This window comes from Gavia stellata, chromosome 3 (genome assembly GCF_030936135.1).
Source record: "Gavia stellata isolate bGavSte3 chromosome 3, bGavSte3.hap2, whole genome shotgun sequence".
In the NCBI taxonomy this organism is placed as follows: Eukaryota; Metazoa; Chordata; class Aves; order Gaviiformes; family Gaviidae; genus Gavia; species Gavia stellata.
Genome location: NC_082596.1, coordinates 52,300,925 through 52,315,341, shown reverse-complemented (window position 1 = coordinate 52,315,341; position 14,417 = coordinate 52,300,925). Strand labels below are relative to the sequence as shown.

At 38.1% G+C, this 14,417-nt stretch overlaps 1 protein-coding gene across 1 annotated transcript in view; it reads left to right on the top strand.

The window, feature by feature from the left end:
- RBBP8 (RB binding protein 8, endonuclease) overlaps positions 1-3,786 on the top strand; it is a 36,705-nt gene extending 32,919 nt beyond the window's left edge. Inside the window, exons 17-18 of the mRNA XM_059836302.1 lie at positions 969-1,110; positions 3,679-3,786. Coding sequence (XP_059692285.1) covers positions 969-1,110; positions 3,679-3,776 — 240 coding nt within the window. The 3' untranslated portion in view covers positions 3,777-3,786. The remainder of the gene's footprint in view (positions 1-968; positions 1,111-3,678) is intronic.
- Positions 3,787-14,417: the final 10,631 nt, after the last annotated feature.

Sequence of the window (14,417 nt, the reverse complement as noted above, 5' to 3'; positions counted from 1 at the left end):
CTTTAGTTTGCCTTTTTGAGTTGTAACACTGACATTTCAGTAGAGTTGTTTTACCACTTTTATGAGGGTCAGGTTTCTTGTGCAATCCAGATGGTGACTGTTGGCTTGCCACTTGAATCAAACGATGCATTCGCTTTTAAAATATTTTGGTACTCTATGATATCTAAGTGCCATATTGCTGTTTTTAGGAGATGCTAACTAGAATCACAAACTAAAGCAGTAGAAAACTGCATGGAAAAAACCCCTATCTTTCTATGATGCTACTCATGGGAACACCCAGCAAAAAAGTTTGGCAAGTGTATATACTTTTCTTGTTGCAGCCCACAGTATAGTTGACAGGGATGAAAGTAGCTAGTCAATTTACTATGTACTCTAGAGAATGCCCAGCTGGCAGACAGGTTCTGGAGTCCCAGTGTCAGTCAGCTAGTTAAACTAGCTCTTTATTTACTCCTTATTTGAGGGTAATAAAGTAGGAAGCATTTTGACTTAAGTTTGCTGTTACTAGTGTAAATTCAGACACTGGAATTAATTCTGCAGCATGGATTTTGTAGTGCGTTTTTTCACTTTTCTATTTTATTTGTAAATGCGAGCTGAAACAGTTTATTAGAAAGTTCCCATCTACTTCAACACCTGTGCTACTTAGCTTTGTAAAAATCAGTCAGTAAAACTGTTGACATAAGTAATTGTGTACATGCCTAAACCTTGTACCTATGGTATGTTAAAAGAGATAAAGCTAACAAACTTACCACCATAAGGTTATACTTTATCTGTAAATTCAGTAAGCTTCTAGGATAATGGCCAGGTGTTTGTCATTTGGATAACAAATACCTACTCTTGGCTATCCTCACCATTATTTTTAGATAACTGTGTTAATAAACAGTGATTGACAATGTCATTGTGTAAAGTAGTTGCTCTATATATATGAATTTGTTAACTTGGATTTTTAAATTTTTTTTCCTAACATTCAGTATTATGCAGACATTCCAGAAGACGAGAGAGAAAAGAAACTGGCTTCCTGTTCAAGACACAGATTTCGTTACATTCCTCCAAATACTCCTGAAAATTTCTGGGAGGTTGGATTTCCTTCCACCCAAACTTGTGTGGAAAGAGGTTTGTGGGAAAAAAGCTTATAAAGCACTTTTTAAAGCTGATATTTTTTTTCCCTCTAAAATGGTTCCCTGAAATTATTTCTAGTTCATAAAGCAGCCTTTCTCACCCAGTCTTGTTGAGGTCTGTTTACTTATCAGCAGCCATTATTTTGAATAAATATTGCCTTTTTTTAGCAGCTCCTGTACTACTAAGAAGGACGGAATATAAGGAAAACTTTCTTAGATATGAATTGGGATATTCATAGAACTTAATTAAAACCCTACATGTCGTTGAACCAAAGCAAGAATTGGGTCAACATTTTCAAAGGCAAAGGCTGAGAGATTTTACTTACTGAGGGGAGACAGGCACTGTTAATATCTTTTGTCTGTATATTTAGAGCTCTGTAATACTATGTGATAATGGAAATGTTGAAGGTAGGGTGTGATTAAATAGTTTTTAATACATATTCCCTGCTTGTTAGTGACACTCAAAAGCAGGGTTGTTTGGTTTTTTTGACTCCTCTTCGCACAGAAGATTGTTCTTTCCTAAACAATTCTTGTAAACCCTAGCGCTTGGTATAAAAATGAGTTTTACTAATGATGTTAAAATATGGTGAGTTCGTAGTGTACTATATGTACATTTCTTCAGAAGTGGCGAAACTCTGAGGTAAGGAGCCCTATATGAATTCTCTTTGAGTTGCTGATATCTTTATTTGTGCTTATGTTATTAGCTGTGAAGCATTAATCTTCACTTATTTTCATCTATTCTCGTAACAGTTTCAGATCAGGGATAGGAAAATGTAGCCAGAGATACGTATGTGTTCTTGTGTGATAGTGTTGCAGTATCATCTTTCATAACAGGGAGCCTTGATTTTTAGGGACTTAAATAACTTTCATAGTGCAAATCCTACTGCTTAATCAAGATATACTGAGTTGATTTCATTTAAATTTAAAGCCGTATTTGCAAGCAACATGTGTATTTCAAGCACAATGTTCAGAACTTTAAGCCTCTCCCCCATTGTGGGGGGACAAATGTCAAATTTGCTCTTGAAGCCCTAGTCAAGTTCTCCCTTCTTAAGTATCCACTCAAAGGGTTAAGCTAGTCATAGAATTTGCAGGCCGTTAAGCTTCCTTAGGCTTGGTTAGGCTTCAGGAAAACGGTTCTTCTTTGTCCATCGATTTGTCTCTGGTATCGCATAAGGAAGGGTAAATCCCTCAGTCCAGCTAACCAGCACCTCAGGAACGCTGCTGAATTGCCGCTTTCTTTGTGAGTAGTTTTTTTCCTCTCTTGTGTATCGGTTAGACAGGGCTTGCCTGAGGCTAATCCATTCCTCCTTTCCCTTAAGTAATGAGAGAGAGTTCTCACCACTCTAGAACCACCTTTCAAGATGAACAAATCATAGTCCTTCCTCTTCCAACCTGGTTGCCTCTTACCTGTTCCAGCCGATGAGAAAGCTTGTCTAAACTAGGTGTGTCCATTTATAACTTCAGGTGATCAAGATACACTGTTAGGGAGATTGTCTGTTACTACCCATTTGAAATCTGCTTGCAAACTCATTAAAATTAGATTCTTGGCTATCTGCTTGTTCTGCTAGAGCTGTTCAGTTGTTAATGGTCCTCAACAGCATATCAGAGACTTTAGATCAGCCTTTTCTCGGTAAAAAGCCATAGTATACAAGAGTGCAGCAAGAACATTAAAACACCAGAGAGAATTCCCATGATGAGCAATTGCAGCTGTCACTCAGAAGTAGCAGGGGACAAAGGATGTATTTTCTACTTCTTATTGGTATCTTGAACCAATTGTGGTTTGTGTTGTTTGTGTTTTGTGTTTTTTTTTTTTTTTTTAAATAACTGAGTTGCATAGACAGCATTTTCCAACTATGAAGTAGGAGTCTGCTACTCTCACTTCAGCGGACATTAGTGCTGATGAATAGTAAGGGTTTGACAGAAGTCAGGTGCTGTATCTGACTTGCATAAAACATCTGCTTACTGTCAGTTTTAGCTGAGTTGAGCATGTTATGGAAATTTTCTTTATATATTTCTTATCAGAGAGCTTTCAAGTGTGTTTGACCCATAGGTTCGTGTTTGGCTTTTTCTAGATGGACAAGTCTTTAATAAATAAGAATGCCCTCAAAACAGAGGGATGTATTATTTACATCCACAAAGCACATGTGCCTGAACTTTTCTGTGTATGACTAGGAAATACATTTTTAAAAGTTATTTTTATTAGTCAACTGAATTTGCAGTACTTCCAAACTTTGTTACTCTTATGTAAAATCTTCTGTAGAAAAGACAATGAAAAATGCAATTTTGTTTTGAAGAGATGAACAATTCATAGTTTTCATTCTCTTCTTCAGTATTATCTGTCTGTATTGCATTACTATGCAGTCATCTACTAGAAAGCAGCTGAGTGTTTTCATTAATGGTATTGCACCCTGGGATCTGTAACTTTCTGACAAGTGAGAACCAGTTGCCATAAAAGGAGAAAAATTCACAAGTTATTTTCTGAAGATAAACAAAAAATTAAACTAAAGTTATGGCTGTTTTTATATTGTATTTCTTACCTCAGATTTGTTCTTATTCTTTTAAGGATATATTAAAGAGGATCTTGCTCCCTGTCAGCGCCCAAAAAGACGGCAGCCTTATGCTGTAATGTTTTCTCCAAAAGGCAAAGAGCAGAAGACATAAAGGACGGGGAAGTAAGGCATGCCAACTTGAAGAATATTTTTCCTGTCTTTAGATATTTATAGTTAATATAAACTTGAAATAAAGAACTGTGTTTTCCACAATGAGAGAGAAATAATTTCATTAAATATGTAAATTTTATAAAATTCATTTGAAAATCTGACGTACCAGGAAACAAAACTATTTAATGTACGTTTGTTTCATATTGTGTTAATACATTTTGTATTAATTTTTGCACCTGTCAGAAAATGAGTCTCCCATTTTTTCTTTGAAGTCAACAGCTAAAATTCCAGTAAATCCTGTCTAAACTTTGTGTCAGTGAGTAACTGCTTTGAAGTCACTGAAATCCGTTGTTCTTGCAAGATCTAAATGCCTGTCAATGGAAACAGAAATGCAGATTTTGTAGGGTGCTGTTATTTTGCACTGGATTTTTTTATATAGCCTTTCTCTTTTGGCAATAATGGTTATATCTACTTGTAATAAAGCTGTATTAAATATGAAAGGTATCTACTGTTAATAGTTTGGAGGTATAAAACCCGTGTAGTCTAAGTGTCTGTCTTAAATTTTTGTGTTAAATGTGTAGCACCACGTTTTCCTCAGCGTTTAAATTGAAATATCCAATTGTTTTTTTTCTTCATTTGGATCTGTTTGTATAGCTATGTCTCATTTATTGATAAGGAGATAAGCATTGTTATTTCTAAATTTGGATGACAGCTATGCACAGAGTTCTCCTAGGTGTTGACCATTGCTGTCCACTAGATTATGAAGGATTCTCCAGAGGTATTTTAAATTAATCTTTTGTAGCAAGGGATATAGTTTCATACTTGTGTTTGGAGACTAAAAGCGTACAGTATCACAGAGGCCGGGTAATGCTTTTACATAGGTAGGCAGGCCAAAGATCACTATAAGATACTTAAGAATAAAATAGCATTCTAGAATAGAATAAAATATTCAAGCAGCATACAATCAGAGTTAGGTTCAACCAGTGAGAAATCTTTTTAAAAAAGAGATCATAAAGCAAGCAACTATTTAAATACGTTAAACCAAAATAAATTAATAGAAACTACAGATACTTTTATTTTTATATATATATATATATAAAATGGATCTGTACTTTCTATTGTATTTTATTTATATATGTGTGTATAAAAAGGTATGTATTTAAAAACTTGGTGGATAGGACCATTTAATTCCAGGTATAGTTATATAGAAGTGGCGGTAGTTTCTGTTGGTGGAGAGGTTATGTCATATGCCTAAAAAAGAAAACTAAAAAAATTTTATTAATTTAATTGTAACACTAAGTAACACAAAATCCCCTTAGGCTGAAATCACAGGCCTTGCAGAAAAATAGAAGGTGTATCACTAGGCTCTGTCCCTATCCTACCGGCTTAGCTGATTGATTTGCTTCAGCATTTCACAGGGATATATCCTAAGGAATGGCAAAGGCATAAAGCCAAATAACAGCGAAAATCTTCGGTCGTTCCCATAAGTACTAACACATGCTGAATAAACGTTTACACGCTGTAAAAGTTCATTTCTTGGAGCAGGTAGTCAAAGAATCCATGCCAAGGTAAGTCTAGTTTCCTGAAAATTAGAAAACTTGGAAGAAAATTAACAGGTGCTGTCAAAAAGGTGGAATTCTTGCAGGTATCTTGAAAATTGTTTTAAGACAACTATTGCATGCTCTGAATAAATATTTATCCATCAAAAAAAGGTTTTGACAAGGAAAGTAAGGTAGGAGGCTGCTTGTAACTAGGGAGAATCTTTACAAAGTGGAAGTTACATCCACAAAAAGAAAAGTGGAGGCATGTTGTAACCCATCAAATGTAAAATTTGCTTAAGTAGGCTATATGAAAAAGTTTCTTAAAGAATTAATTATAAATCCCATTTTTAAGAACTACCAGAAAATAAACTTCACATTAAGTTGGTAGAGTAAATGACCAAACTATAATGGGAACATTTAAAGATAAGGCAACAAAAGCTGGAATTTTTGCACTGATGTTCATTTTGGACGTGCTAAAGAACTTTCTTTGCAGGGAGGGTGGGAAGAGCTGTTGTAAAGTGAAATGGCAGAAAAGGTCAATGAAATGAGCGTCAGCAAGCTGCCAGGACTGGAGGCTGCTCCCATGGATTCGAAAGTGAGAGAAGAAACTGCCAACTCCCTCCCTGTAACATGGAACTTGTTACTTAGAGCAGCTTTGATGGTCAAGGAATACAAAGTGACAATTCTGCCATCAGATGTTTAAAAGTCCTTCAAGGAGGTCAGTGGAGCTTCGGCCTGGTTAGTTTTATGGAATATTGGAAACAGTGGGATAATTGGTAAAAGTGTAATGAACAAGATTTGCAGACCTATGGATAAATACAATGTGAAGAATCAATACTTTTTAAAGGCAAGTCATTTTGCTGGTCCTCTTAGACTCTTGGAAGGTGTGAAAGCATGGTTCATCTGACAGCTCATAGTAGAACAAACCTGTCACAGTATAAACATAGATTTGGCCATACATTAAAGGTATATCAAATTATCACAGCAGGAGGAAATTACCGTGGGATTCTGCTAAGACCTGTTACATTCAGCCTATTTCTAAGTGTTTTGAGAAAGGGTGGGGAGGAAAGTAGAAAGTTGATTAAATTATTCACTGTGCAAGTAGAACTAGAACAGAAGGAGGGAATTTGCAAAGCAGACGGTAAGATTCAGTCTGAAAAGGAGACACAGAAGAAGGGCTGTGATAGGTGCAAATAAAGTGTGCAAATAAAGTGTGGAAATGGTAAATAGGAGGTGTTGCTCACTACGGGGCATCAGGTTTAGTTGCAAGCAGAAAAGAGCGTCTTCTTATGTTAACCAGTTGAACCTTGGATTATGCTGTGGAACTGCTGTAAGATGTTATGGACACAAAAATTTTGGGCAGGTTAAAAAGAATGTAAGGTGGAAAGAAGTCATCAAGGATGTGTTGGAGATACCACCACTGCCTCAGGAGTTTTTGAAGTCTAGCTTACAAGAAGCTGTCAGAGTATCCTAGGGGAAGTATCTGTTTCAGTAGGTGTCCCTCAGTCTGGCCATACTTCACGTTCCATACTGCCAAAATTCCACAGTATATTTACTAGAGTGTCTTACTATCTGAGATACCATTTACCCTGCAAAATGTGATGTACCGCAGCTTTCGGTCTGCATCTGCCAACTTAGGAATAGCTTAAGAGTTGTGTCACTAAATATATTACATGTATCCTGTGTCCACAGATTTATAGTTGTAAAGCTTGTTGAAATGTACCATTATTTAGACTGCCATTTGACATTAACTTCTGCTTACTTCAGAGTTCATTAGTATTTCAGCTGAAAAATACAAGAGACAATTTGCAGAGATTTTTGGTACATAAGAGTAAACAACGTACAATTGAATATTTTAGCAATACACACTTTTTTGAAAGTCAGTTAGTGTTTGTGAGGATGGTACTACTCCACTAGAGGACAGTAAGGAACTGCTTTTATATGTAAAATAATATAAGAACTACCCTTCTTTCCTCTTTCATTAGCCAATTTTTTAGGACTTCAGTTGCCTTTAAAAATTTTAATCTCTTGCCACAAAAAATATTTCTCTATTCAGAATCAAACTTCATCTTGACAAGTAAGAGATCAATTGAAAAAAATAATCTAGAAACAAGAATAGAAACAGAACAACTGAAATAAAAATTTCTCTTACTCGTAGTCTAAAGAAATACTAGAAATCTGAGGAAAAAAAAAGACTGGAATTCATACGTTTTAGAAATTCAGTTACAGATTTCTATTTACAGTAATTTCTAATTGCAGTTTCACCATCTGGCACTCCTGCCAGGACAGCCACAGCTATCTTCTAGTTTCCTCTCCTTGTCTGTGACAGTGTCTTGGGATTCAGATGTGTTCACGTGCTGCCTGTTCTCATTTTATGAAATAAGGGAAAACTTAGGTTAATTAGTTAGGATTTGTGCATCTTTTTTAATGAATATGAAGATATATAATGCTCCCACATTAGCCGTGACTGGAAGAATTTTACGTCATGTTCACATGGCAGCCTCATCCCGCCTCTGTTTATAGGAATCTGTCATAGTAACAACCCCCAGTAATATCTACAAACCCATCCATTTGACATTATCAAAACTGACCCCCATTGGAAGGGACTGAAGTGGTTTCTGAAATGAAGTGGTTTCTGAGCTGCTTCTGGAGTACTGTGGCGCAGAGTGTCATCCCTGTATTCCTAGTGATTTTTAGCATGTAGGCAAGTTTGCGATGTTAAGACGCTGGCATGGGCCCAGTGATGGTACAGCCTTCAAGTCAGTGGCCTGGTGTCATTCCCAAAAACATAAAGATGGCAAGTTGATGGCTTTAGCACAGCCAGAGAGCTATCTGTCCAACCTGCAAACAGATCTCAGCCTGAAAAGCAAGCCTTTGATCATAAACCATTTCTTGGGCTGCTTGGAGTACAGAAGTTGGACAGACTGTTGTTAAAATGTCCACAGGCAAACTGCGTTTCCTGCACTGCCTGCAAGGCCAACTTGGTCATTAGTTGCTTTTAGTTAGTTGTGCTTTTGAACTTTGCCTTTCTCATGCCAAAAGGATGAATGGCTTGTCCCTAATGAAGCAGGAAGAAGACAATGTCTGTCTGCTGATTAATGGAAACTCCTGTCAAAAAAAAGAAAACAATACAAGAGAACAAAATTATAGGCAGGGGAAGAGAGTGGTGAGGTGCTAGTTGTTGATACATCATGGGATATCAGTGGACTCTTCTTTTCAGACATAATCAACACTAAAATCACCCTGGCCTTGTTGACCCTGATTCTCAAAGAAAGGGCTCTGCCGTATTTAAATTAATTAGTTGTGGAAAATTGGGAAGAAAGAACTACTGATACCTTCTTTTGCATGTGTTAGTGCAGAAAGACTGCTCGGTCTGAACAGATTCACTCTTTGCTTTGTTCCTGCACAGAGTGAGCATAAAATTTCCAGGAGCATTCTCTGTGTGCAATATGAACAACTAACTACCAAGGGAGGGAGCAAGACAGTGCAGAAGTAAGCCCAAAGTTTGACTCAATGGAAGATGGACCAAGCTTGCTTTATGCCCATGTAGAACAGTTTTATTGAATAAAAACTGAAATGTAAAGCATTTTCCTCAGAATTCTTCTTGCTTCTTTAGTCTGTGCTTTGCATGCAGTGTTGGAGGACAATTTGTGTTCCTGTATGTCAGCACATGGAAAAATGATGTGCTGTAGATGATATAAACAATGTTGTCTTGTGTGAATTATTTTACAGGTTACAAAGTGATGGGTCAGCACAGGTTGGGTTTCTATGTCTTAGAACAAGGATGTGCAATAAAAATACACAATGCATTTTGACCATCAAGTTTGAAATGATGAATGCTGTAAATATAGATAAATCTCTTCTCCCCGTGATGGTCATATTAATATGACATTTTTCCTGGGTTACAATTGTGCCTTCTGTCTCCCACTCTTTATATCTGCTTCTCCTCTTTAGAATACTTTTAGGATACACATGTGGCTAGACATTTGGCGTCCTGGGCACAGTGCTTGAGGTGCAAGCATCATCACAGCAGATCCACATCGACTCCCAGGTGACTGGGAGAAGTTATTGCATCACGTTCATTGTGAAGAGAGGCACTGGGAGTCTCCAGTCAAGGCCAGCGACATCTGTCTCCCACACTTGGCAATGGTGGGAGATAACCCTGTCCAGCAGGAACTTTGAGAAGGACGTTTGAAGACCACTTGCCCTTGGGTGGTTTTTGTCTGCATTCCAGCTGCAGCCATGAACAAGGCTAATCAGAGTCTCATTTGTAGCCAAGGCTCCTTTTTAGCATCTTGTTAGGAAAATTAGTTGGAGCTTAAGGTCAACACGAGAGAGAAGTTTTTCATTACAGACGGGAAAGCTGATTTAAGCTAAAAGCATGTATTTATTGGGAAGGCATCCTCAAACTAGAATATGTTACCAGATCAGAACAGTGACATTTGGTACGTGCTTTCTACACCGATAAGTGGCTACACTTGGAACTAGCCAATGCAGGAGCAAAGTTTTAAATACAATCTGGTGATACACATGAGATATTCAGACAAGAAAAGTGAGGAAAATATCCCCAAAAATAATGGTAGGAAGAGTCCCGTGTCTACCTCTATTCCACCCATTTCTTCCCTGGAGATACCACTTCCGTATGGTGATGGCACATATTAATGCATTTCAACTACTCTACCAGAATAAGTATAATTTTAACCACAATTTGGAAATACAGGAGATCTCCTTTTTTTTCCTTCTTATTTCTGAGTAATTTACATAGAACATCCTTGATGTTCTTACCTAGGACTTTAAACTTCAGAGTAGATATCAGTTAGGTCTTTGATTTTTTTATGTTTGATATTCACCAACTCTAATAACTGTTTTTAATTAATTCATTTTCACTTACTTAATACCTTACCTGACGTTGTTTATACTTAGCCAACAGTTTCATGTGGAGAAGGCTTTAAAAAAAACCCATAGTGATAGAAAAGATGAGACCTTTATATGCCTGTACTCCAAAGACAGTAGAAATAGACGGGAGACTATGCTGTGGATCAGACACATGTGAAACAAGACATGGGAGACAAAATTCAGATCCAGTCATCAGCTCAAATCCGTGTGGTGATAAAAGCCACCCAATTCCCTCACAGTCAAAATTACCAACTCAATGAGTCTTTTTAGAACAGTTTTAAATAAAGTGAGAATAAAATAAGGCTAGATAAGAAAGAAAGAATCATTTGGGGGCCTTTGGGAATCTGTTACATGTGCTTTACTTGTGCCCTTGGGTAAATCAGTTGTGGGAAAAGATAAAGAGATTAAATACAGTCTTTGAAATTACATTCCTAATGACTCACCATTTCAGAGAGCTTGGGAATTTAAGCTGCAATTGAAAAGAAACATAAAATGAAAAAAAAAAAGTGCTAACATTATCTTGGATAATGTGTATCAGCTAATGAGTTGATATTCTTTTAATGTTGAACAGATGTCCTAGATGAGGCAATTATTTGAATTAAAATTTTCTTTTACTTAAGCCAGTTTGCAAAAATAGAGGTACTCTATCACACAAGTGTAAGATGAATACAATTAGAACCAAGACACTAATAGTTACAAATCAGAAAAGCTGATTTTCTGTTTCTATTCCATGAAACATCCAGTATCTCACATTGTAGTAGCATTCCACTTTGGAACAAAAAAGCCAAAATTTTCCACAAAATTACATCTAAAAGAATTGGTTTTGAAATATTAGACTTCTTGAAGTATTTCCCTCTGTCCTAATGCAATGCAGTTTATATCATTACTGTCAAATTAATAGAAGCAGGCAAGAAACAAACTCATCATGACAACCCTCTCTGAAACCACTGTGCTCTTTATATGCATTTCTAAAGCGTTGCTTGCTGGGTATCAACTGAATACTTTTCAGTTTGCTAGCCTGCCAAATACACTCTTATTAATTGCTAATAAATTGTTAAATGTTTAGCAAATCATTCAGACAAACCAGTGGGACTTTTGAATATTAGTCCTAATACTTTGACACTTAAGCAAGGAAAAAAGGAAATATAAAAAGTTATAAAGAATATGGTCTTAGCCATACTTCCCTCTGCTTCTATCTTGGTCTGTAATAGATAAGCACATGACATGATCAGAAATACGACTCTTCTTCTCAAGCCTATGTTGAAAGAATTAACTTTAAGGGGGGGAGGGTGTCAAAAAGCCCTTTTTATTCCTCAGCCTCTGAGTATTGACACAGAGTATTTTCTTAGTGAGTCTTGAAAGGTATTATACATTCCTGAGAAAGGAATTGCATATATGTCTCATCTGCTCCATCTTCTGCCTTAGTTAATGGAGAGTATTGAGCCAGGAGAGTCTTGGGTTAGTGGTGCTTACTGGTAAGTTACTCCACAACTGCACTCATCAAGACTTTGTTAAGGCTCTTCTCCATGCTAAGAATAAGCAAAGGAGGCTTTTGTGAAAATTTTGTCAAGACATTAGATGACCAAATGGTTCTAACATAGCATTATGGAAACTAAGATTTCATAAGTCATTAAATGTGATCAATACTTTTTTAAAAAGACGGGTATGTGCTGTGGAGACTGGTGGTCTCCAGGCTGTGCCAGCTGTTTAAAGTTACTGCATATATGATCTCCTCACAGAAAGGGGTTCCTTTATAAAGGCATTGATGTTCCTTAAAGCAAATGTGAATGTGAACTAGCACTGAAACATTTTTTTTTTTAATTTAAATTTTAAAATTGAAAATTTCCCTTTGTGATGAAAACTATTTCAGATTCAGTATATATAAAAACAGGATCTCATGGGTTTTCTCAGAAGAAAAGTTCTGCAGAATCTGTTTATCCTAGGACTGAACCAAGAAGGACATGAGAATATGAACACTAAAACTTAAGGCATTTATTACCTAAAGACTACAGATGATTATTCCAAATGGGTGTGTAAACTTGACATGACATACTCTAGCGGCTCTCACCCATGTCCCCATAAGCCATGGTAGCTCTTTCTTCACCAGGCAAAGACACCCACAAGCTGTAGTAAGCACCGAGTCATTCTCCCAGGGAGAAGGGAACTGCCTTCAACGTACAGTTACGAGACTCGCAGGAGTCTCCCAAAAACAAAACACTTCTTCTCTCTGCCACTCTAATTTGCTACCTAGAGGTAGCACCCTGCTTTAATCTGCCAAGTCCTAGATGTACATACCTTTTCAGGAACAAAACTAATGCTTGCCTGCCAAGGGCCATCATCTGCATTCCTTGTGGTAAAATACTTTCCTCAGCTATTTCCCATCTCTCTCACAATTCTGGATTCAGGCTTTCAGTTCAGACTTACTTGAAATGTTTTCAAAAGGGGATCTTCTTTCAAAGGGCAAGAGACTCAAGGTGCTCTGAAACGTGATGGAGTTCAGCAATTAGAAAGCAAGGCCCTGTCATTCACATCCCATTGCAAAAAGCTTGGCTGTAGGTTGGGGCACTGGCAGAGGGCACCCCATGTGGAGGGAGTTTTGTGTGAAAATACTCTGTTTCCCCAGAGTTTGAGAAGCATGTTAACATAAGTATGGCCAAGACCCTTTTGTCAGATCCTGGCCTATTCTACAGCCACTTTCAAAACTCACCAATCTGGATTAACCTACTCTGGTGGCTTTCCTTGAGCCGTCGTACAACTGGTGGCTGTTGAACCAAATATTTCAAATTGGCTTATCGCATTTTAAATCTCAGTCGCCTCTTTTTCTGGCAGAGGGAACTGCACCTTTTTTATATATTTATGCTATATACTAACCAAGAATGAATCATGCAAGTGGAAAAATATTGGGAACAGAGTGTAGAAAAATAAAATAATGTGATTATGTCTGTGAATGCTGTCCCTGCAGACCTCAAGCAGAATATCTGCTGCTCTACACATCTCTCATTCTTTTGAAAGGTAAAAAAAGCTACAACATAAAAGACCTGACGTTCCTTGGCCACGGCTGATGCTGAAGGGGAGAATTTTCCAGGGAGGATTTCCAAACTGCCCACTCACTAGCCTATTCAAATTTTTAAGGCTTTGGGATAATAGAGACTCATTTATTGCTTAGAAGTGGCCTGCATGTAACTTTATATCAAGGAGGTTTGATGAATTTGCAACACATGAAATTCCAGAATTTTCCTGGCCTACTGACAGCCCTTCTGAACTCTTTCTCTTTCGTTACTTAACGTGTGTGCGTTTAGATATTTTGATTGTGTTTTCAGAGCATCCCACTTTTCCATGTTCACTGCTGCAATGCTTTTGAGGGTCATGATCTCACTGCCAAGACCACAATTGTTGCATTGCTAAAGCTCCAGCCCCTACAATCAAATAATTGTACAAATTTCTGCTTTTATTTAAGCAAAGCTTTCAAAATAACCTGGGAGGGCATAAAGTTTTCCATACGTCAGACCTAGTGTTGTTAAGTTTTGTGACAAAAGGCTCACCCTCCTCCCGCAGAGGAGCGTGGAGGCATGACAGCAGGTGGGGAGACCCTAATAACCTCACTGGGGACATGAGTCCCTCCCTGCCCCTTGCAGGGCTAGTCCCAGGGGACCCTTAGCCCCATGGGCTGGAGGTGACATCCATCAGGGTGAGACAACAGGAGAGGCTCTCCCGAGCATCTCACAGGCTGAGGTGGGGTGGCATGTTACGGGACGCAGGGGAACAGCATCTTGGGATTGCACAGACTTATAGGATGTTATGGGGAGGAACCAAAAGCGGTGAAAGGGAGGGATCATGGTGGTTTGGGGAATAATGAGTGTGGGCAAATTAGGGGATAAATGAGGCCAATGCACGTCAACAGCAGCTGGTCAGTACGCTTGTCTGCGTCTCATCGCTGCCATCTGTCCTGTCTGCTCATTAAACTCCATTTCTAACCACTTCCCTGGGTAGGGGGTTCCCTATTGTTGCCGGCAGGCAAGTGGGATATGTGGCTTGGGAGCCAGGTATCAAAGCGGAGATAAGCCCGGGCCAGATGTGTGTGTGTCCCTGCCTGTGAGACAGCTGGAGGAGTTCACTACTGGCAGGGCCAGGGCGTCCAGAACAACAGCGGGGGGGGGACTGTGGGGTCCGGGGTCCACTGAGAGACACGTCTGCGCGTGCATGTG